At 52.9% G+C, this 25842-nt stretch overlaps 1 protein-coding gene across 4 annotated transcripts in view; it reads left to right on the forward strand.

Annotated features, from left to right (window-relative positions):
• The window catches only part of TMEM266 (transmembrane protein 266), a 150046-nt gene extending 124874 nt beyond the window's left edge, over positions 1–25172 (forward strand). For all 4 annotated transcript variants that reach the window (XM_050799851.1, XM_050799855.1, XM_050799853.1 and 1 more), the window contains 3 exons: positions 12633–12822; positions 22404–22466; positions 23949–25172. In XM_050799851.1, the coding sequence (XP_050655808.1) occupies positions 12633–12822; positions 22404–22466; positions 23949–24523 (828 nt within the window). In that variant the 3' untranslated portion in view covers positions 24524–25172. The remainder of the gene's footprint in view (positions 1–12632; positions 12823–22403; positions 22467–23948) is intronic.
• Positions 25173–25842: the final 670 nt, after the last annotated feature.

A 25842-nucleotide genomic window follows, 5' to 3' on the forward strand; every position in this document is an offset into this window, starting at 1 on the left:
CAGAAGCTTGAGGCTGCAGTGAGCTGTAATGACGCCACTGCACTCCAGCCTGGGCCACAGAGCAAGACTCTGTCTCTTAAAAAAAACAAAAAAACAAAAAAACACTTTGCACTCCCTTGCTCTCTTGCTGGGATTTGTTTGTACAAGTATTTGCCACAACTTCACCGAGCTCTTTTTTAAAAAAATAAACTTTATTTTTTAGAACAGTTTTATATTTACGAAAAAATAGTGAAGCAGGTGCAGAGTTTCCCATATCACCTGTGCCTGGCTACCCATTATTAACATCATACGCTAGTATCATTTGTTACAGTGCACAAACCCACATTGATACGGTACTCAGATTTTCTTAGTATTTAATCTTTTATGTCCTCTATTTGCTCCACATTCAGTCAGCATGTCTCCTTAGGCTTCTCCTGGCTGTGGCAATTTCTCAGACTTTGTTTCTGATGACCTGAAGGGTTTTGCGGAGCACTGGCCAGGTGTTTTACAGGATGCCCCTCTGTTGGGATTCATCTGATGTTTTTCCCAGGGTAAGCCTGGGGTTGTGGGTTTTGGGAGCAAGACTGCAGAGGGAAAGTGCCATTCTCATCATGTCACATCAAGAGGACACGCTGGCCGCGTGACTTCTCACTGTGGTGTTACCTGGATCACCTGGCTGGGGCAGCATGTGTCAGGTGTTTCCACTGCACAGTTACTCTCTGTTTCTTCATCTTAACTTTCTTTTTTTTTTTTTTTTTGAAACAGAGTCTCACTCTGTCGCCCAGGCTGGAGTGCTGTGGCGCGATCTCAGCTCACTGCAACCTCCGCCTCTCGGGTTCAAGAGATTCTCCTGCCTCAGTCTCCCAGGTAGCTGGGATTACAGGCGCCTGCCACCACGCCTGGCCAATTTTTGTATCTTTAGTAGAGACAGGGTTTCACCATGTTGGCCAGGCTGGTCTCGAACTCCTGACCTCAAGTAATCCACCCCCCTCACCCTCCGAAAGTGCTGCAATTACAGGTATGAGCCACCGCACCCAGCCCATCTTAACTTTTTAAGAAAGATTACATTGCTTCTTACTGTGACCCTGTGGAGACTCTCAGGTGAGCCTGTTGGCCAGTTTCTTGCATGAATATCTGATTCATTTCATCTTCTGTGCTACATTTCTTGCCACAGGCCCACACCCAAGGTGCTCATTTCTTGCCACAGGCCCACACCCAGGGTGCTCCAGAACCACCTTGTATAACAGATGAAAGGCCCCTGGGAGGGCAGCTGGCCCAATCCAGGATTTGGCACATGGGGCATCTGAGGCTCAGAGAAGGGGATGGGTGAGCCCAACATGGCACAGCAGTTATGAGGCCAGGACGAAAACAGGTCTCTTGTCGCTCATTCCAGTGCCTTCCCTCCTGGATTGCACTGGCCCTCTGGCTTTGACAGGGAGACAGGCTTCACTACTTCCCTCATTCCTTTGATCTCTTCTGGTTGTGGGCACACCCCATCCTTAACAGATCCCTACCTGGGGAGGGGTGCCTAGAGCATCCCGGGATGGAAGGAGGACTCTCTGCTGGTCAGTCATACCATTCCAAAGCCCTGGCAATGCCTTCTGCAGTCCCTTCCAGATTCCCCACTGCTGTGATAGAAGCACATGGCCTCTGACCCCTGAATTCAGCAATTCCTTAGGTGGAAGTTCTTTTTCATTCTTTAATTTTTTTATTTTTTGGTGAGGGGTGGATCCTGGTCAGAATTTCATTATGAGTTAGGCTTGCTGGTACACAGATGGATTCCAAAGTCGCGATGCTAGAGGCTGCCCTTCAGAGAGACGGTGTAGATGCCTGGTCTGTCTTTCTGTCCTGGCTGCTTCAGAAACCAAAGCCATTTTAGATGCAGTGGTTAAATCAATGCAGCAATATACTCTTCTGACCCATCTCACAAAACCACCTCTGAGATTTTTATGTACCTCCATGCGCGGATCTCACTCTAGTTCCGAAACACATTCTGAAGTTTCTCTTTCCCCTTTAAGCCTGGTAACAGCTTTTGGTACAAAATAGTATGGTTTGACCTGGCCCACTGTGGAAGTTAGTTTCTCTTCTCTGAAGCTGTCCTTCCTCAGCACAATTCACCCTGAGATCATTGGCAAAATATTGAGGGATGAGGCTCAATCTGGGGTGACTCAAAGTCCAGCCTCCAAGGAGACCAGTGGGACCTGTGAGCCCCTTAGGACATCCTTAGACCTTGGGAAAGGTGAGTCCCTTGTCAGGGAGTTTGGAGAAGTGGAAAGAATCCTCTTATTCAGGGAGCCAGCAAGCCAGATTCAAACCTCAGCTCCACCAGTGACCAGTCGTCTCCCTTTTAACCCCTGAGCCTCAGCTTCTCATTGGGAAAACTGGCAGTAACAAGGCCTACATTATGTGGATGCCATATGCATCAAATTAAATCTGGTCCACTGGAGGCTCTCAGTAAGGGTTAAAAAAAAAAAAAAAAAAAAAGACCAGGCGGGTGCAGTGGCTCACACCTGTAATCCCAGCACTTTGGGAGGCTGAGGCGGGCAGGTCAGGAGATGGAGACCATCCTGGCTAACATGGTGAAACCTCGTCTCTACTAAAAAAAAATACAAAAAGTTAGCCAGGTGTGGTGGCGGTTACCTGTAGTCCCAGCTACTTGGGAGGCTGAGGCAGGAGAATGGCATGAACCTGGGAGGTGGAGCTTGCAGTGAGCTGAGATCATGCCACTGCACTCCAGCCTGGGTGACAGAGCGAGACTCAGTCACAAAAAAAAAAAAGAAAAGAGAATAAAATGCTACTAAATGTATCTGTATGATGGTTGCTCATTCACAAATGCACTGTCATGTTTTAGCTCATTTTTCCCTTGATGGTGAAAGTTGGCAGGCTGGGTACTATTAATCCCTTCACATGGAAAAACTGAGGTTCAGAGAGGCTGTTCTTTGCCCAGATCCTGCAGTTTTTCATGGAGGGGCTAAGAAAGGAATCCAGGGCTTCAATGTCCATTTCCCTGCACCAGAAAGAGGAGTCTACCTGAGTCACTGATAGTTAGGGTGAGTAATACCAGTTGTTGCATCTGGCAAATCCAGAAACCTGTGTCCTAACATAGGAGGAGTACATTTGTCACTCTCATCATAGTCCAATGCAGGTTGCAATGGGTCAGGGTGGGGGAGGGACCCTCCGTTCCACACAAATCACTCAGGCCTCCAGGCTGCTCCCATTTTGTGACTTTTTTTTTTTTTTTCAAGATGGAGTATCGTTTTGTGACCCAGGCTGGAGTGTAGTGACATGATCTCGGCTCACTGCAACCTCTGCCTCCCGGGTTCAAGCAATTCTCCTGCCTCAGCCTCCCGAGTAGCTGGGATTACAGGCATGTGCCACCACGCCTGGCTAATTTTTGTATTTTTAGTAGAGACGAGATTTCACCATATTGGCCAGGCTGGTCTCGAACTCCTGACCTCAAGTGATCTGCCCACCTCGGCCTCCCAAAGTGCTGGAATTACAGGTGGGAGCCACCAAGCCCAGCCGATCCTTCTTCCTTCAAGTCCTCTGAGTCTTCTCCAGTCAGTGGATAGGAAAATGAGGCTGGGGAATTGGGCACAGCAGGTTTTTATTGGCCAGGACTGAAAATGGTGACATTGCTCTGCCCCTGTTTTTTTGGCAAGAGTCAGTTACACAGTACCAACTAGGGGCACCAGATGCTGTCAGAAGTGGTCTTTGCGCCCAAGAAGAAAACATCACCTGCACAGTCACCCAACCCATAAAACAAGGCCAATGGGCTCACAACATTCCCTACCCTTTCCCCGGTTCCAATACAGCAGGCGGCACAGCCACACTTACCAAAGTCCTTCCTGGAGGAATGCCCTGTCTCCCTGGCCTGTTTCCTGAAGAAACAAGATGATAATCTTGACCCTGCAAATTGCAGGCATTTCTGCTGGAGGAAGATGTGGGGAGAGGAAGCTGTCATGCCCCTCCCTCCATCCCCTTCACTGTCTTTCATGTGGAAGAGCCAGAGCAGACGTAGGAGGTGGTGGGTGGTCTGATTGGGAGCCAGGGCCCATCTCCCCATCCAGGGCTGTCACTGGATCCCATTGCCTGCTGGTTTTCTGGACCCGTGAGAGAATGCCAATGGCTCTGTGTAGGTCCCTCGCCTTTGAGGCTGGGCTAGCAGCTCTGAAAAGGGGCCAAAGGGCAGGAATAGCAGGAATAGAGCCGTGGTTCCATGCTGGCTCCAGGGATGGGGCTTGAGGCTGGCTCGTTCCAGAGAGCTCCTTCTTTTCCTACAGAGGCCACAAGTCCCCGGCTCAGCACAATAGCCTTTGTTACCTGGATTATTCAGGATCTCCACTGTGGGAAGTGAATTTTTTTTTTAAGATGGGAAGTGATTTGTAAAACAGCCGATAGCTTTAATGACAAGCCTATTTAGCTGATAAAATTAGCCATCAGAGGAATAACTTATGTTATCCTTTTGCCATAATTTAAATTTATGGCCAACTACCAGGCATCTTCACAGTGGATGGAAAGGGGCCAAGGTCGATCTCAGCTTTACTCTGCTCCTAAATCATTAGTTTGCAACTGTCTCCTGATTTTTATTGTTACCAACAATGGCGAAACTAATGGAAATAAACATTGGATGCTATCCTAACAGCAGATGGGTTTGAAGGCAGGGCAGTCTGTGCAGACAGCACTAATAGGATGGAGCAGATATACTGCTATTACATTAGATACCATCGAGCTTCTGGCCAAAGTGTGCATTGATCAGGACAAGGCCCATGTCAACTGGACTCCGCAACCAGACCATTAAAGGTGGAGAAGCGCTGGGTGTGCCTGTCCTGCCGCCCCGGTGAGTCTGACCCCTCCTGATCTTGCATTAAAAGCCCGGCCCCGATGGAAAGGCCCAGCCCTGATGGAAGGGGCCTGACTCACTCCAGTAATGCATACTGCGGGCTTCCCTGTGGATCCCAGATGATCTGAGCAGGTTATCTGATTAGAAATACTTAGCTAATGTTGTGCACTAAATGGGTATGTGACTGCACTTTAATTCTTCCCAAGCCTAGGGATGGTCTATTTTTTCCCACCGGGCCCATTTGCCAGTGGAAGATTTGCTTCATCAAAGCCACTGTGCACCTTCTTTTCCCAAGGTACAGGCCCGTGTGAGCCCTGGGGAGCCCCGTCCCGTTGTGTTTCTTCCTGCTTTCAGCAGTTTTATTGCAAGGTGCTTCCATGTGGGTTTCTGTGGGGTTTTTTGGTATTTATTCTGCTTAGGAGTTTCTTAAATTTGTGGCTTGATTTTTTTTATTAGATTTGGGAAGTTCTTGGCCATGCTTTCTTTATTCATTGCACCTGTCTCCTGTCTCATTCTTCTCCTCTTGGAGCTCCAGTTGTACCTGAGGCTGTTTGGTTATGTCTCATGTTTCTCTTAGATCTTACTCTGCTCCACTATTCATTCTCTCTCTCTCTCCCTCTCTCCTTTTTCAATGGCTGTAAGTTTTGATATTTTCCTATAGACCTGTCTTCAACAAGCCTACTATGTCCAGTCTCCTGTTAAACCCATCCAACCAACTACTCAATTTCAGATACAGTATATCGGGGTTCTAAAAGTTTGATTTGATTCTTTTTATAGAGTCTAACCCTCTGCTGAAACACTACACTCATTTTGTCTGTCTTTCCCCCATATTTTTGTTAACATATTAATTGTAGTTATTTTGAAGTCCTTGTCTGTTCACTCAAATATTTACCCAGGTCAGCTTCTATTAACTGCTTTATGGCTTGATAACCAATCATGTTTTTCTGCTTATTTGCATGATGAATGCTTCTCATGGTGTGCTACACATCATTGATGATGCATTTTAGAGGTTGTGGATTCTGTTATCTTTCTCTGAAGAGATGGTTCTCTGGGAATGGGGCATTTTGGCAGGGAGTAGGGGATGGCTCTCAAGACAGTACTGAGCCTTAACTGCACTTACACTTCATTCCCTCCGGGTGGCGTCCTGGAGCTGGTACAGAGCTCGTCATAGACTTGGGAGTTCAGTGAGTCCATTTGCCTTATTGGATACACAGTGAAACCGAGGCCAGGGGAAGAAAAGAGGTTCATCCAAAGTCAGGGCGAGGGAGGAGTGATGGGCCAAGGGCTCAGCCTCCAGCCCCTGCTTTTCCCTCTGGTGACTTCCTGTTCTCCTGGCCCCTGCTACCATCAAGCTGCCCTGGATTCTGTTGGGCTGAGTCACTTCCATCTTGCCCATAAGGCTGCAAGTTCCCTGGTGCAAGGTCTTGGGGGCTGGAAGCCAGGGGTGTAGGCTGTGGCCCCTGCTTTGCTTCTGAAGCACCATGTGGTCCTAGCCTTTCCCCCACCCTCCCTCCCAGCACAAGAGGCTCCTTCCCACCTCCGGGCCTCAGTTTCCCATCTGACTCATGAGGCCCTGATGTCCTAGGGCCCCAGGGAAACACTGTGGAGGCACATGTGGCCATGATAAGCATAGGAGGAGCCAGGAGCCCAGCTCTAAGGGTCCCGCTAGCACCTCCTGAAGCCCCCCTGGGCTGTCCCAGCCTGTGACTGGGCTGAGAGCCATTTGGCCCATGTGTGCTTCCCCTCTGAGGAGTCAGTCATTCCTTCTCAGGGCGAGATGGACAGCATCCAGCCACCCCACACCCTCTGGGTGTGAAGCTTGCCAAAATCTGTCCCCAAAGCAGGTTGTCCTCTCCCTCATCCCCATTCCAGTCCATGCCATGTGCTGATATTGCACCTGCAAGGTAGTCTCTTATCCGTCCTCTTATCTCCGTCTCCACTGTCTCCACCTTCATCCATACCTCCTTGTCTCTGGCATGGACTGCTGCAGTAGCCTCCCAGCTGGCATTCCTATATCCACTCTGGCCCCATCCAATCTGTTATCCATTCTGCAGTCAGCATAGTCCTTTCAAAATGCTCGTCTGGATCACTGTGCACCGCCATTCCCACCTCTCTACCCTTCTCTTTGGAGGATTCCAGTGGTTTCCAGTTGTTCTTTAAACATCTTACTGTGGCTACAGGCTCTGCCTAGTGGGGCCCCGGCAGAGCTCCCCAGTCCCTTACCTTCTGGCCCTCTGGCCCGTGTACACACCACGCCTCCCCTGCCATAAGTACCACCCCAGGGCTGTGCTTGGCTCTCAGAGGCGACTTGTTCCCTGCAATGCAGCTGACAGCCCCCATTTCTGGGGCTATCCAGGTTTTACCTGCAAGCCGAGGAAGGCATTTTCATTCCAAAACCCATAACAGAATGTTAACATCGCCCCACCATGGTTTACTTGACTTCCTACTGAATGAATGAATGTGAGAACTGCCACACACTTGGAGTTCATCTCTTTAGCTGAAACTTGCTTCTGTGTATGTGCCTACATCTGCACATGTGGGCCTGGGGCTGGGCAAGCCCTGGCCTCTGGCTGTCTGGCCTGAATTCCAGCGGGACACTCTTGGGCAGCTCCATATCAATTACAAGCCATCAATAATGCATCCCTTCAGAGCGGCCAGGAAGCCATTAGCTGGCCTGCAGGCCTCGATGAGTGGCCTTGGAGAAAGTGGGCTGTGCCCATGGGAGGTTCAGATCAGCAGGGCGGGAGGGGCTCCCAGCCCTGGCAGAGCTTGGGAGGGTTGCCTCGTGGGCCCTCAGTCGCCCTGAGACCTTGCTGCCAGGGGGGTGGCTTGCCTGCTCTCAGCCTGCACATAAAGGCCACCCTATAACGAGCCAGCCTCGCTTTCTCATTCTGTGAACCTCCAGCCACCTTTGAGTGTTTTAAGTGCTGGGTTGTCGAGGTTCAGCGTCTGAGCCCAGTGTGAGCCCAAAGTTAGGGCTGAGTCTGTGACCAGCATCGGGCTCAGTGTGTGAGCAGGGTCAGGGCTCAGTGCATAGCCAGCATGAGGCCTGGGTCTTTGTCTTAGCTGTGGGACAGGGTGCAGCTCAGTTGGTGGTTGGAGTTAGGGCCCAGTCTAAACCCAGGGAGTTGAACAGGCTAACTGGTTTCCTGCATTGATTTGTTCATATATTCAGCAATGTTTATTGAATGCCTCTTGAAGGCAACAAAACAGACAAGACCCCTGTTGGTTCACAGATGATATTCTCCTGGGTGTGGAGGGTGGCAGGGGTGCGCTGGAGCTGTCACTTGCTCACAAGAACCCATTGTGCACATTTCCCCCAAGGGCGTCTTGTTGATAGCTTGAAATCAGCCATGCTAGAAGTATGCCTTCCCCCCCAACCCCACCCCACTGGAACACCACTGGGGGCTGAACAAGAGGTAAACTGATCATCCTTTAAAAATGGCCGTTTGTTTTCACGCTGCTAATAAAGACATACCCAAGACTGGGTAATTTATAAAGGAAAAAGGTTTAATTGACTCACAGTTCAGCAGGGCTGGGGAGGCCTCAGGAAACTCACAATCATGGCAGAAGGGGAAGCAAACACGTCCTTCTTCACATGGCACCAGCAAGGACAAGTACCAAGCAAAAGGGGGAAAAGCTCCTTATAAAACCATCAGATCAAGGCAGGCAGATCACGAGGTCATGAGTTCAAGACCAGCCTGGCCAACGTGGTGAAACCCCGTCTCTACTAAAAATACAAAAATTAGCTGGGCACATGTCTGTAATCCCGGCTACTGGGAGGCTGAGACAGGAGAATGGCTTGAACCCAGGAGGCGGAGGTTGCAGTGAGCCAAGATCATGCCACTGTACTCCCACCTGGGTGACAGAGCAAGACTCTGTCTCAAAAACAAACAAACAAACAAAACCAAAATCATCAGATCTTGTGAGAACTCTATCATGAGAAAGCATGGGAGTAACCACCCCCAAGATTCAATCACCTCCCACTGGGTCCCTCCCACGACACATGAGGATTATGGGAACTACAATTTGAGATGAGATTTGGGTGGGGACACAGCCAAACCATATCATGGCATGATCACAAATATTTATCTGATTTCCTTCCCCAAACCCCAATGGAATGATAGTAAAGAACAAAATTATAAATGCATAACAATTAAGAAACTATCTCTTGGACAAGTACAGTGGCTCACAACTGTAATCCCAGCACTTTGGGAGGCTGAGGAAGGTAGAGGATTGCTTGACTCCAGAAGTTTGAGACCAGTCTGGGCAACATGGCAAGACCCTGTCTCTACAAAATACAAAAATAAAAAATTATCCAGGCGTGTGCCTGTAGTCCCAGTTACTCAGGAGGCTGAGGTGGGAGAATCACTTGAGCCCATGAGTACAAGGCTGCAGTGAGCTGTGATCACACCACTGCACTTTAGTGTGGCAGACAGAGTAAAACCTTGTCTCCAAAAAGAAAGAAAAAGAGAGACAGAAAGAGAGAGAAGGGAGGGAGGAAGGGAGGGAGCGAGGGAGGGAGCGAGGGAGGGAAGGAAGGAAGGAAGGAAGGAAGGAAGGAAGGAAGGAAGGAAGGAAGGAAGGAAGGAAGGAAGGAAGGAAAGGAAGGTCTCTGTCCATCATGACAAACCTTGTCTCAAAAAAGAAAAAGAGAGGGAGACAAAGAAAGAGAGAAGGGAGGGAGGGAGGGAAGGAAGGAAGGAAGGAAGGAAGGAAGGAAGGAAGGAAGGAAGGTAGGTAGGTCTCTGTCCATCACAACAAACCTTGTCTCAAAAAAGAAAAAGAAAGGGAGACAGAGAAAGAGAAGGAAAGAAGGGAGGGAGGGAAGGAGGGAGGGAGGGAGGAGGAGGAAGGAAGGAAGGAAGGAAGGAAGGAAGGAAGGAAGGAAGGAAGGGAGGGAGGGAGGGAGGGAGGGAGGGAGGGAGGGAGGGAAGGTCTCTGTCCATCACAACAAACCTTGTCTCAAAAAAGAAAAAGAGAGGGAGACAAAGAAAGAGAGAAGGGAGGGAGGGAAGGAAGGAAGGAAGGAAGGGAGGGAAGGTCTCTGTCCATCACAACAAACCTTGTCTCAAAAAAAAAGAGAGGGAGACAAAGAAAGAAGGGAGGGAGGGAGGGAGGGAGGGAGGGAGGGAAGGAAGGAAGGAAGGAAGGAAGGAAGGAAGGAAGGAAGGAAGGAAGGAAGGAAGGAAGGAAGGAAGGAAGGAAGGAAGGTCTCTTTAAGTCTTGTCCATCAGGACAAAGAGGAAAGAGATTTTAGTGAATTGGGGGGAAATGGAGACTAGACAAGAAAGTTGTAACTGATTGAACAGAGTGGAGAATGGTCACTAAAGTGCCCACAGAGGAGGACAGTGAGGGAAATGGGGTACTTTTCCCCTCGGAACCCCTGAGAGTCTGGGAGGAAGGGGGTGTAGTGTGAAGCTGACACAGGGTGGGGATGGCTAAAGGTCTACATGCATAATATTCGAGATCCCAAGATGCCCTTCCAAATCCTGCATGGCCAGGAGACTGAGTTCCCCCACCCTGCAAGAGTCCAGGGGTTTGTCCTCGGGAGAAAATGAACCAGGGGGCTCTGCATGTGGGCACTGGGTTAGGCAGGGACTTGGGGAAAGGTGGAGGGCTGAAAATGAGGATTAAATGAAAGTCTTTCCCCCTAAAAGTGGGACCCTCTGCCGTATTCCTCTGCCCTACTCACAGCACAGAGGCAACCAAAATTATAGCCTCAGGCAGTAAGCTGAAAACCTGTGCAGTCCCAGAGACCAAACCTGTAGACACTGACATTGGGAGGCTGTCCAGTGCCGGGTTGGTTCCTGGCCACCCTGTTGTTCATGAATGCTTTTAGTTGTGTGTGTGTTTTACTTTCACAAAAGTAAAATCAATAAAACATTAAAAATACAATATCAGAAGGTGATAAGTGCAATGCAGAGAATTCAGATAGGCTGATGCAACTGAGTGCCTGGGGGGCTGTCCTAGGTGGCAGATCAGGGAAGGCCCCTCTGAGGGGGGCTACCATGTGATCTGGAACAGAGGGAGCAGCTGAGAACGCGGCCCTGAGACCAGCGCGTGCTTGGTATCTTTACAGAACCAGAAGAAGGATTGTGTCTTGGGGTCAGGTCACGGGAGAGAGGATGAGACGAAGTTGGCCAGGTGGGCAGGGCCAGATGGTGTAGGTGCTTTGTAAGCCAAGGCTGAGGAGCTCGGGCTATCTCCCAGGTCGGGTGGCGAACCATCGAGGTTTATGGACAGGAGTGTCATGATCTGACCTGGGTGTGGGAGAGTCCCCACGAGTCCTGTTGGAGTGATGGCAGAGGGACCCAGAAGCCGCGGCTGTAGGGGCCAGAGCTGGCAGTGGAGGTGGAGGGAGGCGCGATAGCTGCTGGACTTGGGGGATGGATGGGATGTTGGGGTGAGGGAAAGCGAGGAAGCAAGGAAGGTGATTGCATTTTTGGCTCCAGCTAAAATAAGATGAAAACACTTGAGGAACAGGTTTGGATAGACAGTGAAGAGTCCTGCTTTGACCAGATTGATTTTGCAACTCCTGTGAAAGTGATACTGTCGTGGAGGCATTGGTGGTGAGAGTCTGACACCTCAGTTTGAGGGGTCAGGGCTGGAGAGGTGCATTTGGGCGGCATTGGTAAGTAGGTAACCTCCTAGGCAGGGCGCCCGGGCGTGGTACTCGCTGTCCGCCCTCCATACTCGCTCCGTGCAGAAGCGGTGCAAGGCGTGCGGGGAACACTAGGTGGCGGTGAAGGCCCTCCTTCCTGCGAGCCCGCGGCCCGGACCTGCAATGTCAGACCCAAACTTCGCGTTGGCCCTGATGTCTCAGGAAGACCCTGGCGTGTGAACAGCCATCTCAGCCACAAACCCAAGAGGTATCTGGAAGCCTTTCCAAGAAGCTTTCCCCAGCAGAAAGTAAAACAAAATTAAAATGTGTGCAGCTTTTACAAGGCCAGCTTGCTGCCTGGCCACCCTATTTGTTCATGAATGCTTTTAGTTGTGTGTGTGTGTTACCTTCATAAAAGTAAAATCAACAAAACGTTAAATACACAATAATATCAAAAGGTGGTAAGTGCAATGCGGAAAATTCAAATAGGCTGCCACTCCACCTGGGAGGAAGCCCTTAAGAGGAAGCAACCCAAGTCCTCAAAGAGGTGAAAACCCCATTTTACAGAAAAGAAAACAGGCTGGATAGGTGATGGGACTTGCTCCAGGCCATAGGGCCAGGAAGCCACACGGCTTGGACTGAACCCGGTCTGGTCCTGGGTGCCTCCTCGTGGAGGAGGGAAGTGGTTGTTGCTGGAAGAAAATGAGCCAGTGTTCAAACAAGCGGGCAGTGACGCCAGGATGGGGTCCCCAGGAGGGGACGCGGGCCCTGGGTGTCCCGAGGTTTCCGGTTCTTCCTTAGTCATCAGTGTAAGGCATCTGAAGGAGGCTTTCATGTTGTCAAGCACCCTTTGGGGTCACACATCTGTGCGGAGAGCTAGAACTGAATTTGCACCCAGGGCTCCTGACTCCCTGTCCAGTGGCCTTTCCACAAAGGAAAAACGTTGTGTTTCCTCACCCGGGCATCCGTGAGATGGGGGCCAGACTGCAAGGCACCTGAGACACAAGATCGCACAGGTTGGAAAAGGCTCCGCAACCTTAAGAAGATCTTGCGAACCGCGATGCTGGGAGATTCCTAAGGAATCATCCAGCCGCAGGAGGCTCAGCCCAGTCCTCCCCACTCCGCCCCCATGTGGGAGCAAAGCGCCCAGAGGTCAGGCTGGAGGTCCCCGCCAGCTGATCCAGCCCAGCCCTTCTCTCTCCGCAGTTTGAGATCCGACAGCTGCGCGCACACCTGGCGCAGCAGGACCTGGACCTGGCTGCGGAGCGCGAGGCGGCGCTCCAGGCTCCGCACGTGCTCAGCCAGCCGCGCAGCCGCTTCAAAGTGGTGGAGGCCGGCACGTGGGAGGAGGAGACAGCGGCTGAGAGCGTCGTGGAGGAGCTGCAGCCCTCGCAAGGTAAGCCTTCATCTCCACCCGGCCCCAGAGTGCCATGGCCAGGGGTGCCCCTCGCCCCCCTCTCGCGCCCCGGGACCGTGTGCAGAGTGGGTGGGGTTCCTTGCCCCTCCTTAACTCGTGATTGGGGGACACCCTCAGGTCCGTAGCCTTGGTACTGCCTGTCAGAGCCCAGGAGAGTATGTAGTCCAGCCACCGACCCAAACTAGAAATGACTCGTCCCCATTTCATGCCTGTGGCCACTGGCGTGCGTTGTGTGCGGTGTCTTCCCTGTCCTCACGGCAGCCAGAGGAGGAGGTGTGACTTTCCTGTTGTATGGCTAAGAAACTGAGACCCAGGAAAGCCGTCCAAAGGCGTATCGCTAATAAGTGGCAGAGCCAGGCTTCCAGACAGAGGTCTGGGGCTTCCTACTGGAATGCCACCTACTGGGGCCCAAATAAGTCCAGGCCCGGGGCCACAGCAGCCCAGAGCCTGAGCCTTGCAGACGGTGAGAATTCATGGGACAGTGATGTTAGTGGAGATGGGAACACTAGCCACAGTCCAGGGTAGGGTCCTGTATGGAAGGGAGTTATTTCTAGATTCAAATCCCAACTCTTCTATCAGCCAGTTATGTGATGGGAGTCTCTTGGGGGCTCAGTTTTGCTAGCTGTCAAATAGGAGCAGTACTGAGGCTTCCTCACAGGGCTGCTGCGAGGCTTAGAGGTTTCGGGAATTGCACGGGGCCACCCAAGCCAGGAAATGGTGGCGCTGGACTGTGAATTCGGGCTACGGGACCCAAAACCCCAGCTTCATCCAGGAGCCACTCTTCCTTGGCATGCCGTGTCCCCTCCAGGGCAGTGAGGAGACAGCCGGGCAAGTTGAGCAGGTCGGGAGGCAAGAGGCCTGAGCTCCAGTCTCTGCCACTCCCCAGCTCCGTGACTGGAGGCTTCAGCGTTCCCTTCTGTAAAATGGACTCCTAGCTCAGTTCGTCTGCCTCACAGGACCTATGAGGAACCGATGGCTGTGAGAAAGCTCTAAGGGCTGTAAGGCACTGCAACACACTGCAAACAGCTTTTGGGAAATGAATGGTCGCTTTTTTTTTTTTTTTTTTTGAGACAGGGTCTCACTCCTGGAGTGCAGTGGTATCATAATAGTTCACTGCCACCTCAGACTCCTGGGCTCAATTGATCCTCCCACCTCAGCCTCCTGAGTAGCTGGGTTCATAGGTGTACACCATCTCACCCAACTAATGTTTTTATTTTATTTTTGTAGAGATGGGGTCTTGCTATGTTGCCCAGGCTGGTCTCAAACTCGGCCTCAAGTGGATCCTCCTGCCTCAGCCATTGAAAGTGCTGGGTTTACAGGCATGAGCCACTGTGTCCAGCCACTCTTTTGAGAGATCTTCAGATCTTAGAAACATAGGATCTGGGGGCTAGAGGGGACTTCTGGGTCCACCCCTTCAGCTGATGTGAGAATCCCCTCTATAACTCCCTGCCATGAGCCGTGCAGCTGCAGCTCGCCCTCCTCTAAGAATAAGTGCTTCATATCTCCCTGGGGAACCCACCCCACCTCCACACGGCTCTGCCTGTAAGAAAGTTCTTCCTCAGACTGCACTGAGGCCTGGTCCCTTGCTCCTGCCTCCCTGCTGGCCATGGGTTTCACGCACAGGCAGTGCCATCCCAGCTGAGACCGTTTAGAGATTGTTTCTCCTCCAGGGACGTCACCTGCATTTCCACAGTCAACCTTCAGGGGACGCGCTCTCCAAGTTCTTGCTGTACTGCCTCCTCCCAGAGCTCTCCAGTGTTTTGGTCCCTCTCAGAGTAACATCCACAAATGAATGCAGTTACTGGGGTGCTGCAAGCCCAAGGCAGAATGTTGAGGGGGGCACTCTTGCTTTTTTTTTCTGGACCCGGGACCCCCACGATGCAGCCAGAAGGCTCCTGAGTTTGTGGGGACCACTTGGCTGAGCTCATAGCTGACCCAGCCTTATGTACTCCCCACACAGCTCATCTGAGCCGTGTGTCCCGGCAGTCCTGCCTTGGGCAACAGGCTTTTTGTAGCCTCGTGCAGAACTTCGTAGAACTTCGTAGTCATCAGTGTTCATCTGTAGCTTGTTTGATTCCTGCCTTTACTCCAGGGCTTGGTAGGTCCTGATTCACAACCCATTGCCAATTCCTGATTAATTGAAACAGTCCCCTTCTTCATCTTCATCATTCAGCCTTTATTATGTCTGGACCTTGCCCAGCTCCCTGCCCTCTGCAGTCTCCTCTCCCCTCTGCAGTCTCCCCTACCCCACCATACCGTGATTGTTCCAAAAATCTTTCACACCACTCCCCGACTTCCGCCTTTCCTGGTTCCCTGTGTCCCTCAGGAAAAAGCCCACGCCCCTTAGGCTGGTGGATTAGTTTGCTGGGACGACCATAACAAAATGCCACAGACTGGCTAGCACAAACTCCAGCAACGTATTGTCTCACGGTGCTGGGGCCGGAACCTGAGATCAGGGTTGGGCATGGATGCTTCCCTCCGGGGGCTGGGAGTGAGAATCTGTCCCAGGCCTCCCCCTGGCTCCTGGTGGCGGCTGGCAGTCCTCGGCATCCATGGCTTACAGTAGCATCACCCTGCTCTGTCTTCTTCATCTGCACATGGCGTCCTCCCTATGTGCATGTCTGGATCTAGATTTCCCCTTTTTATAAGGGCCCCAGTCATATAAGGACCTCATCTGAACTAATGACATCTGTAACCGCTTTCTTTCCAAGACCACATCCTGAGGTACTTGGGGTTAAGGCTTCAACATATGAATGAAGAGGCGGTGCCCATTCAACCCTTAAGAGGGGGCAGGCACATAAGACCCCTGATGATCTTGCCCCGGGTTGCCTCCTCAGCTTGCTTTTCACTCTAGAGGAATGGAACTTTTAGTTCTGTAAATGTTCTGTGCGGTCTCTGAGTCTCTGCATGCTGTTCACAGGATGGCCCAGCCTGCCTACCAGACTTCTCTTCATGCTTAGAACCCATCTTAGAGTCAGCTCCCAGATCTCCACACCCTTCCCTGGCAACCTTACACCGACTCCCAGGTCTGGATCCTGCTCCGCTGCCATAAGCGTTTATGTGTGTCTCCCCTCTAAACTTACTTCAGGGCCTGCCTCAGCCATTTCTCCATAGTTTGTTGCATTGAATGTAATCTTCAAGCCGGTAACTGATCAAAGAACAAAATAAGGCTCTCTGACATCACTTGTCCTGCTGTGAAGCCCTGCGTCTTCTCTAGGAGCTGAGGCCAGTCAACAGTAGTTCACCCCAGAGACCCCACACTTGGCTTTCAGCCCCAAGGCTGGTGCTTGTGGAATCTGCCTTCTTATTCTTTTTGAAAGTTCTTCTGGAAGGTGGGAACAACTTTTGCCCACTTTGCCTGGCTTTCTAAGGATGAAAGGAGCAGATTTACAATCTCACAGCCCATTTCAGGATCTTCGTCTGTTACAGCCTCCTGACTCTGCCCACAGCCAGTCTTGAGGCTGCACCTCACCTGGGGCTTGGGCCTGCCCCGTGATGTTCTTTCTGCAGGTCTCAGCACTCCCGGTATGGCTGCTCTCCGCGACACCTCCTCTGTCTCTCTCATCAGGGTCATTGGCTTTAGAGCTAACAGCATAGCCCTTGTCCCTCAGCCAATGACCTACAAGAGCCTGAATGCCAGATGCCACATTTGAGCCCACAGGGGAGCCAAGATCTGGACTTGGAGGTTCCACAAACAAACCAGCCTTTAAAATACTCCTGCACATTCTAGGAGTGCTCTGAAACTTTCAGTCCTGCCTGGCCCTCCTGCTCCTCCTCTCTCTGCAATCCCCATAGTGGGCAACTTCCAGGAGGAGGAGGAGGAGGAGGAGGGAGGCAGGGGCAGAAGGGAGAAATCGGGTCGGAGTCGAAGGCCACTTGGGGAAACTGATTGGCTATGTGTCACCAGCAGGATGTCACAGGGTCTGCAGTGTCCCTGCTCACCCTTCTGGAAACTAGGGTAGGGGATATCTGGATAGGGCAGGCCCAGGCCTCCCATAGAGGTGCCAGACATGCACCCCAGGAGCAGGTGCAGATGCCTCTCCATCCAGCCCTGCGGTCCCCCCTGCCCACTCTTCCCTGCTTCTGGGGCATCCCCTGGGTACCTCCCAGCTCTGTGGATGCTGCCTGCCCCAGCCTAGGCAGCTCCCTCCGCACACTGTTTCACAGCCAGCCCCAGAGCATCAACAGCAAAGCCAGTGCCTCCAAGGCAGAGGGCAGAACATGGGGCTGGCGAGGGACACGTGTGATTCACAGCCTCGCATGGTCCAGGGACACAGGGCATCCCCCAGCTGATCTCTCCTTGACCAGGAACTGTGTCCAGGGAGGGATTTTCATGACATTAGAAATTATGGCTGGACAAGCTGAGAGCACTGTAGGCCACTCTGGAGATGAAGTAAGGGCAGTGCTTGTTGCTAACTAACTGTGACCTTCAGGCCAGCGAGGCTCTGAGGCCCACCTCATGCACAGGACACAGACAATCCAGGGATTAACCTACAGACATGAGCCGTGAGTCACAGAGCCTCGGGAGGGCCCTGTGTTTTGCAGGGTGGGGGAGGGCAGCCCAGGAGGGCGGGGTGCCAGCCCCAGCCGTGAGGAGGAAGCGGCTCCACAGTCTCAACAGTTGCCAGCAGGTCACAGTCAGACAACGCCAAGCAGCTTCTGTTTAGACTTGCTCTAGCACAAATCATTTTTAAAACCTAGGCTGCAGAGTTCCAGGCTTTGGGGCCTGCCAAGTTCACAGTGCCCCTGTGTAGTCATTAATACTTCTCTCCCAAATTTATTAGTCTTGAAGCTCGCCCATAACTTATGAATTACAGCCCCTGGTGGGAGTGCCACGGATTTCACCATATATCACAGGGAACCTTCACGTCCCCTATGCTGTTGCAGCATCCAGAGACACTGCTGCAGGGGTGCATGTGGCCAGCCTGCTCTGTGCCTGCCCTCCACCAGGCAGCCCCAGGGGAGGGAGCTGAGCTGGCACCAGTGCTTGTCCTTGGAGAGGAGCGGGCCTGGGTGATCATGAAGGCAAGACTCTCCACTGGCCTCCAAATGTGTGGCCCTGACCGGGACATCGGGGACCCCAGGAACCCCAGGGCTGTAGGACTAGATCTGAAAGAGCCTCACACAAAGTAGCACTTGAAGCAACCGGAGGGACATGGGTTTAGGACTCAGGTCTGGGTTTGAATTTCAATTTGGCTTTGAACAAGTTACTTCTGTGATCAGGGCTGGCTTCATGGACGCATGACCTGTGTGGTCACACAGGGCCCTAACTTTGGTTCACTGCTCTGCTGTTACCCTCTTGAAATTCTTAATACTTTTTAAACAAGGGACCTAGAAATTATGTAGCTGGTCCTGTCTCAGTCTTAGTGTTTCAAAAATGAAATAGGTGCAGAAGTTCTTCACTGAGAAGGATTGAGCATTTAGTCATATGTGCAGCTCTCATCCCTTGTATACAGTAGGAGTTCAGTGAATATTAGTGCCCTCCCTTGGTGAGGGCTGCCAAGCCATGGAAGAGCAAGTTGGAGTTTGGGAGCAGGGGCCCAAACCAGGAATCGGGGCCTTGCCTTGGGCTTTGGGGCCTGGGTCTGCACAGGGCATGTGGTTGGCGCCTCATGCCCCTCTGCCACACCAGAGTCCACGCAGCCTGACCAGTCCCCACCACCTCCAGGAAGCCTGGCCCAGCTGACTCACCACCTTTTCTCTCCACCTCTGCCTCCTGGCTGGGCAGGTCGGGGGCTCCACCCAAGGGGTAAAACATACATAACGAGCGTTGGCACCACTGCACTTGACGGGCTTTAGGAGGATTAGTCAGGTTGGGTTTGCAAAGTGCTCACACCCTGGGAAGAAAGGCGCCGGGCAGCAGAGAGCAGCTGCCACAGAAAGCACTGAGACTTTGGAGCCAGGGGTTCAGGGAGGCAAGGGATGGCCCTGGGCTAAACATTCATGATCTCAGTGACTCTTACCAGTTCACCAGCAGGGTAGGCATTTGCTATCCCCATTTTATGGGTGAAGAAGCTGAAGCTCAGAGTGGCTAAGGGATCTACCTAAGGCCACACAGCACGTGCCCTGCAGAGCTGGGTTGGCCCTGGGTCTGTTTTGTTCTGAAGCCTGTGTTTGTGCCCATTCTTTCCTGCCCCTCCAAGGGCTGCACAACACGGTCCTGTGGGTTCTCCCTGCACGTCTCTAGGGCTCCTCAGGGCTGAATCAAAGCAAACCCCTGGGGGCAGGGGCTTATTCTTAGATGGAAGGTGGGCAGCCCCGTGTGAGGCCAACAGTGTCCGTGAAGTCTGATCTAAGACTGGTCACAGGGCCAGCGTTCCCTCAACTGGTCACAGACTTGGTGGAAATCAAGTTGTTAGTAAGAGAGAGGCACTAAAAAGTGCCAGGAACCAGTCACCAAGATGGATGCCACAGAGGAGGATGGATAAACCGAGTTCTATTTTGGACATGTTGAGTCAGAGGCAGCTGGAGGCCAGCCAGGAGTTGTCCAGGGACGGTCGGCCAGACCAGTCCGAAGCTCAGGAGGGATGTCTGGGCTGAAGGTCACCTGGCTTAGGTTATTTTTATCAACAGCTTGCACGAAGATGTGAGCCTCCTCAATTATGTAGACAACATAGAGAAAGCAGAACGATCTAATACCTTGGTGGGCTGAGCCAGGACTCAGGATGTCTCCAGCAAGCTGAGCCTCTGGGCTGAGCCCAGCAAGCTGACATTTGCCCAGGGTGATGAGCCCTCCTTGGGGGTTACATGAGTACAGGGTGGGAAAGGCCTGGCCTGGCCTCAGCTCCTGCAGACAAGACCTGGGCGTCCATGCTGGCCACAAGCTCCACATGAGTTGGCAGAGGAGGGCAGTTTCTGAACACGCTCGGAGGATGTGAGGGTGCATTAGGGCAGTGTGATCACATCGGATCTTGGTGCACTTGGCACAGTCTATTCAATAATCACGGCCTTGCAGCACAGGGGCAGGGAGATCAGTGTGTGAAGTGTGGACCCCTAGGTCTGGAGCTTTGAGAGTAAACACTAGTCCCTCCCTCTGTCCCTCCTCCAATTCTGGTCACAGCTGGAGTCCATAGTGAAGCCTTCAGGGTGGAAAGGCTGGGAAACCAGGGAGGGGTAGAGAATGCACGGGGGCTTTCCAAGGAAAGGAGACTTCCCAGGAGGGATGTGAGGGGCTTTTTAGGTGGTGGAAGGGCTGTCATAGAGACCGTGAGTAGAAATAGGCTTGTCCTTGGTACCTGTGTGGAAGGCAGGACCAGGACCTGTAAGCCTCACACATAGTAGGCACTTCCTGATTAAATGCTAATGGGCCGTTTGACCAGGAGTTGACATGCCGGGAGGCCCTGACTGTGCTCCCCGCAGGCAGGGACTCCTGGGCTCAATACATGGCAAAGGGTGGGCTCACTGTGACTCCACTGAGCACAGATGAATGAGAAGCTGCCCAGGAGCTGGTGACCAGAGCTGCTCCACAAAGAGGCAGGCACGCCCTTCCTAGAGGTGTGCAGGCTGTGGTGGAGACAGCCCTCTCAGGCTGGCATCCAGGGGACTCCTGCACTGGGGACTGGCCAAGGTGCCTCTAGTCCCTTCACACTCCGCTGTGATTCCGTCACCTCTTGGAACTTCAGAACCATCTGCCTGGCCCCATCACAATCTGAAAGAGCCTCACCGGTGCCATGGGGGTACAGATGAAGAAAGGCCCAGAGAGGGGATGGGACCTGCTTGAGCCCCCATGGCAGGCCAGTGGCAGCACAAGGACAAGAACTCAGCATCTGGGATTTTCTCATTTACCCTGGCCTCCTCCTGCAAGTGGCTCTTGGGTTAAAGTTTCGCTGGTCTGTGGATACTTCAGCTGAGCTCATTGTCCTACTCACATCACATGGCCCTCTGGAGTCCCTGCAGGTGTGGTCTCAGGATAAAACCAAGATTGACCAGATCCTCCAACCTGGCCCATAGGGCCTGGAGGTCCTGAGCCTCCAGCTTGCAGGGATCAGTTACCCCTGGCTTCCCAGGGTGGCAGCCAGGCTAGACAGCATTGGCAGTACACACAGCATACGGATGCCCAGCTGCAAGAAAAGTGTAGCTGGCTGATGAGGATCAGGGCCCGGAGCCAGCCCGGGGCCCTCCCTCCCTCAACCCCAGCATTAGTGCAAAACATACCTCTGACTGCAGGCATTTACAGATCAAAAAGGGCCAGAAAAGCTTTTAAGAGCCAGGCCCTGCTGTGCTGCCTCCAGCCTCCCAGGGTCAGGGCACACTGGCTTCTGCAGCTCACAGGTGTGCCTGGGAAGGGCTCTCAGAACCCAGGGGGTCTGCTGATGCCATTCCTCAGAGAAGCTCCTGGGGGTGCAGACTCGGGCTCTAGGGGCAGCCCTGGAGCACTTCCAGACTTCCATGGGAGAGAAAGGACAGCCCTCAGCCCTCCCATGCTGAGGGCTTTCTGGTGCCTGACCCCACCCTAGGCATTGCAGTCTCTGGTCTTCCTGCCACAACTTTGGGGGTGGCCTCTCCCAATCACACCTGACCAAGTTCAGACCTTCCTGTGGCCCCTCACTGCCTTGCTGCCCTTGGAACAAGGCCTAGCTCTTAGGATGGCTTTTGGGGTCTCCGAGCACTTGGCTTTCCTCCCACTCTCAGGCCACTCTGAAAATCTCAACTCTCCTCCCATTCCCTCCCTGCTTCTCTCAGTAGGTGAACCAAGATTCCTTATTTATTTGAAGACAGGGTCTCACTTTGTCACCCAGACTGGAGTGCAGTGGTGTGATCACAGCTCACTGCAGCCTCAGCCAGCCCTCCCACCTCAGCCTCCCTAGTAGTTGGGACCACAGGTGTGCAACACCATGCCCAGCTAATGTTTAAAATTTTTTTGTAGAGATGGGGTCTCCCTATGTTGCCCAGGCTGGTCAATATTTAAGACCCTATTCCCATCCCCCTTGACATGGACAGCCTTTCACCTCCCCTTCTGTAATTTGCTCAGTAATTATGTACTGAGTACCTACTGTATGTAGGAACAGTGCAGGTGGTGGAGATCCCCAGCACCCCACCTCCCCAGGTCTGTTCCTGTACTGCAGGGAAGGCTGGAGCCGTCAGGTGGATCGAGCCCCGGGGGGCTGTCTGGATGGCAAATCAGCCCTGTGGCTGGCCGTGTATTCCTGCAGATGGGATTTCAAGGCTTCTCTACCGAGGGCAGTGTTTCCGGTGCCCTTGAGAAGTTCAGGCAGTGAAGGCTCAGGCCATCCAGACAAGGAAAAGCCCTGAGAAGTTATTTCCACACCCCTTATCTCAGAGATGGGGAAACGGGACCGAGGGGAAGGGGTCTGTCCAGGTCAGTACTAAGGCAGGTGCTTCATCAGAACCTGGGTCCCCCAGCACCCAGTGCAGTCCAGCCCCTGGGGCAGGTGAGACAGGCAGTCCCCATGGAGAACCAGGAGGCAGCTCCCATCACACACACCAAGGGCTTCTGTGAGACAGAAGCCTTCTGTTATGGCCGTGGGGGTGGGAACAAGAGTATAAGGGGAAGAGAATGAACTTGATGCACTCACCCTTCTCTGTCCCCACCTCTGTAGAAGCCATGGTGAAGGACGACATGAACAGCTACATCAGTCAGTATTACAATGGGCCCAGCAGTGGTAAGTCTGGGTTGGGGCTGTTCTACATGTGCCAGAACCCCAGCAACCCCTAAACCTGAGGGCAGAGACAACTCGGCCTGGCTCTAGAGCATGCCCATCACCTGGTGCCTGTGAACCATAATTGCAGGCAGTGCTCAAGGTTAAAATATCAGAGCTTCAGCTTCCAGCAAAGTCCAGCACTGGAGCTGGGGGTGCCCAGGGGCTGAGCCTGCAGGTGCCAGGATAGGGGTGCTCTGTCATCACCCATAAGAACTGCATATGGAACCCTGAAATGGGAAGGGGGTTAGAATCCAGAACTACAAGTGACCTCAGTGCCCCCCACCTCCACACCTGTCAAGGTGGGCACAGTGGAGGCTGAGGTGCCACAGCACCCCAGGGTGTGAGAAGCAGCAGACCTCGGGTACGTCCCTGCTGGATGTTCTTGCACTTGAAAAAAACCTCAGGGAAGCCCAGTGGTTTTTACTTATGGGAAAGATTGAATTTTAAAATAATGCTGAGGCCTTTGGTGTCTGTTTCTCCATAGCCCACTTTCCAGTTCAGGGTTCCACATGCAGTTCTTGAGTTTGAATTTCACAGCCCCCAAAACCTTGTATGCTCCATTGTAAGGCTAGAATATTATGTTGGGCCATGTGAATAATGCATTTGAATTTTTGGTTTTCCACAATTTAGCCTCCCTAAAGCCTCATCCCTCTTCTCTCCTCCATCAAAGCCTCATCCAATATGCTGGTTTCAAAGACCACCGTCTCCAGCCCAGACCTCTCTCCCAGTCCTCCACAACTTTGGGGAGAAACCTCCCCACCCTGCACCCTCTGTAGGTCAGCCCCGTGGTACTCTCACCTAGAGCAAAGAGCTCTGAGCGTCCTGTGACCCTGTGATGCACGCTAAGCAGGCTCTGATCATCCCATTTCGCAGCCCCCACCCCTGCCAGTCCATCTGAAACGGAGTCATTCCTCAGACCATGGAACCCAAGTTCCCTGCCCTGGCACACCGTGCTTCCTGAGTTAGGATGGGCTAGGTTAGGCAGCTGTGGCAAATAACCCTGTGTCTTGATGGTTTAAATAAAGCCACAAAAGCCCACTGCAGGTTGGCTGGGGGCTCTGCTCCCAGGTCATCACCGTTACTTCAGCACCCAGTTGACAGAACAGTCACCATATATTCTAGAACATTTGCCAGGGTAAAGCACCGGCTCATAAAGCTTCTGCCCAGAAGTGCCAGAGGTCACTTCTCATGGGTGACTGGCCAAAGCATGTCACATGCCTACACTTGAGTTTAACAAGATGGGGAGGCATAATCCCCCTCAAAGCAGGGCAGTGATGTTGGAGAACTGGGAGGGAGTTCTACCAAGGCCTCCCTCCACAAAGGCATGGTGCCCTACAGCCTAGCCACACTCACTGCCCACCGCCCGGCTCACACCTGCCCTCTTCAGGGCCCCCAGGTGTGGCAGAGGTTGAAGTGTGACCGAGATCCCCTCCTTCCTTGCAGACAGCGGTGTCCCAGATGCAGCTGTGTGCATGGTCACCACGGCCGCAATAGACATCCACCAGCCCGACATCTCCTCGGACCTCTTCTCTCTGGACATGCCCCTCAAGCTTGGCGGTAATGGCACCGGCGCCACCTCGGAGAGTGCCTCCCGCAGCTCGGTCACCCGGGCCCAGAGTGACAGCAGCCAGACGCTGGGCTCTTCCACAGACTGCAGCACCGCCCGCGAGGAGCCATCCTCTGAACCGGGCCCCTCTCCCCTGCCGCTGCCACCCCAGCAGCAGGTGGAGGAGGCCACAGTTCAGGACCTGCTGTCCTCCCTGTCAGAGGACCCCTGCCCATCCCAGAGGGCCTTGGACCCAGCCCCCCTCTCCCGGCCCAGCCCAGCAGGCTCGGCCCAAACCAGCCCCGAGCTGGAACACAGGGTAAGTCTGTTCAACCAGAAGAACCAGGAGGGCTTCACTGTCTTTCAGATCAGGCCTGTCATCCACTTCCAGCCCACTGTTCCCGTGCTGGAGGACAAGTTCAGATCTTTGGAATCCAAAGAGCAAAAGTTGCACAGGGTCCCTGAGGCCTAGAGCCTGCCATGGGCTGGGTGGGAGGAGGGGAGACAGCCATCTCAAAGCTCTCCTGGGACCCTGGAGGCTGCCAAGGGCCACATGCGGGGCCTAGGAGCCCACCTGGCCTCCCTCAGGGTGCTGCCTGCCTCCAGGGAGGCGACGCCAGGCCAGGAGGCCACAAGCTTCAGACCTCAAAGCCCAGAGCTGGCGCCTCTTCTCACCCTGCTCAGGGGAGGGTGGTGCTCGTGGCTGGGTTTTCTTTTTAACCATTTTTACAAAAACCAGCCTGTGGCCCAGCTTCAGCAGGGTAGAGTGCGGGGGGCCAGCTCAGCCTCTTCCGTTGCCTTCGTTCCTGACGCCCACCCTGGACTCTAGGGAACAGCACTGTGAGCAGGGGCTGTCCAGCCCCACCCCTAAGCCGTCTTTCCCAGGAATCCTGAGTGGAGTCCAACACAATCACACGGAGACCACCATCTGAGCCTATGTCATTTGTCCTCATTTTCTCATTCCAGCATGAGCGTTTCTGAGTCTCTTCAAGACAAATCTAGTTTTCACCTTCACAGGATATAAAGGGATCAATCTAGAGGTGGGTGGGAGGGTCCTAGGGGGCAGGGGGACAATCATTTTCCAACCTTGGCTTTAATAATAAAAACCAGCTGCACTGAGAGTCCCAGTTGGTGGAGGTTTTCCTTTGGTTGCTAACCCAGGTGAAGCGTCCAGAGTGGTTTCCAGCCAGGGTACCACCATCCATCCAGTTAGAGATGCGTATGGCATCCCAGACTTCCTCCTCGTCCCGTGAGCCGTCGTGAATCCTGGTCATTCCACCCTCCAAATTGCTTGTCCCTGGCCCCCATCACGGCCTTGCTGAGACCCAGGCCCCTTGCTGGACTGGACTGCAGCTGCCTCCTCTTTGCACAGCCTCTGGTTTCACCCTTCCCAGTGCATCTTCCCAGGCAGCTAAGCCTCAGCGCCCCTGCTTAAAAGCCTCCAAGGGGTTTTGTGTGTATGACCATCATGTTTTCTTTTATATGGCGGGGGAGGGGAGTAGAAAGACATAATTTTTTTTTTTTTTTTTTTTTTTTTTTTTTTTTTTTTTTTTTTTTTTGAGGCGGAGTCTCGCTCTGTCGCCCAGGCTGGAGTGCAGTGGCGCGATCTCGGCTCACTGCAAGCTCCGCCTCCTGGGTTCCCGCCATTCTCCTGCCTCAGCCTCCCGAGTAGCTGGGACTACAGGCGCCGCCACCACGCCCGGCTAATGTTTTTTTGTATTTTTAGTGGAGACGGGGTTTCATTGTGTTAGCCAGGATGGTCTCGATCTCCTGACCTCGTGATCCGCCCGT

The sequence above is a fragment of the Macaca thibetana genome, chromosome 7 (genome assembly GCF_024542745.1).
Source record: "Macaca thibetana thibetana isolate TM-01 chromosome 7, ASM2454274v1, whole genome shotgun sequence".
NCBI classification, from domain to species: Eukaryota; Metazoa; Chordata; class Mammalia; order Primates; family Cercopithecidae; genus Macaca; species Macaca thibetana.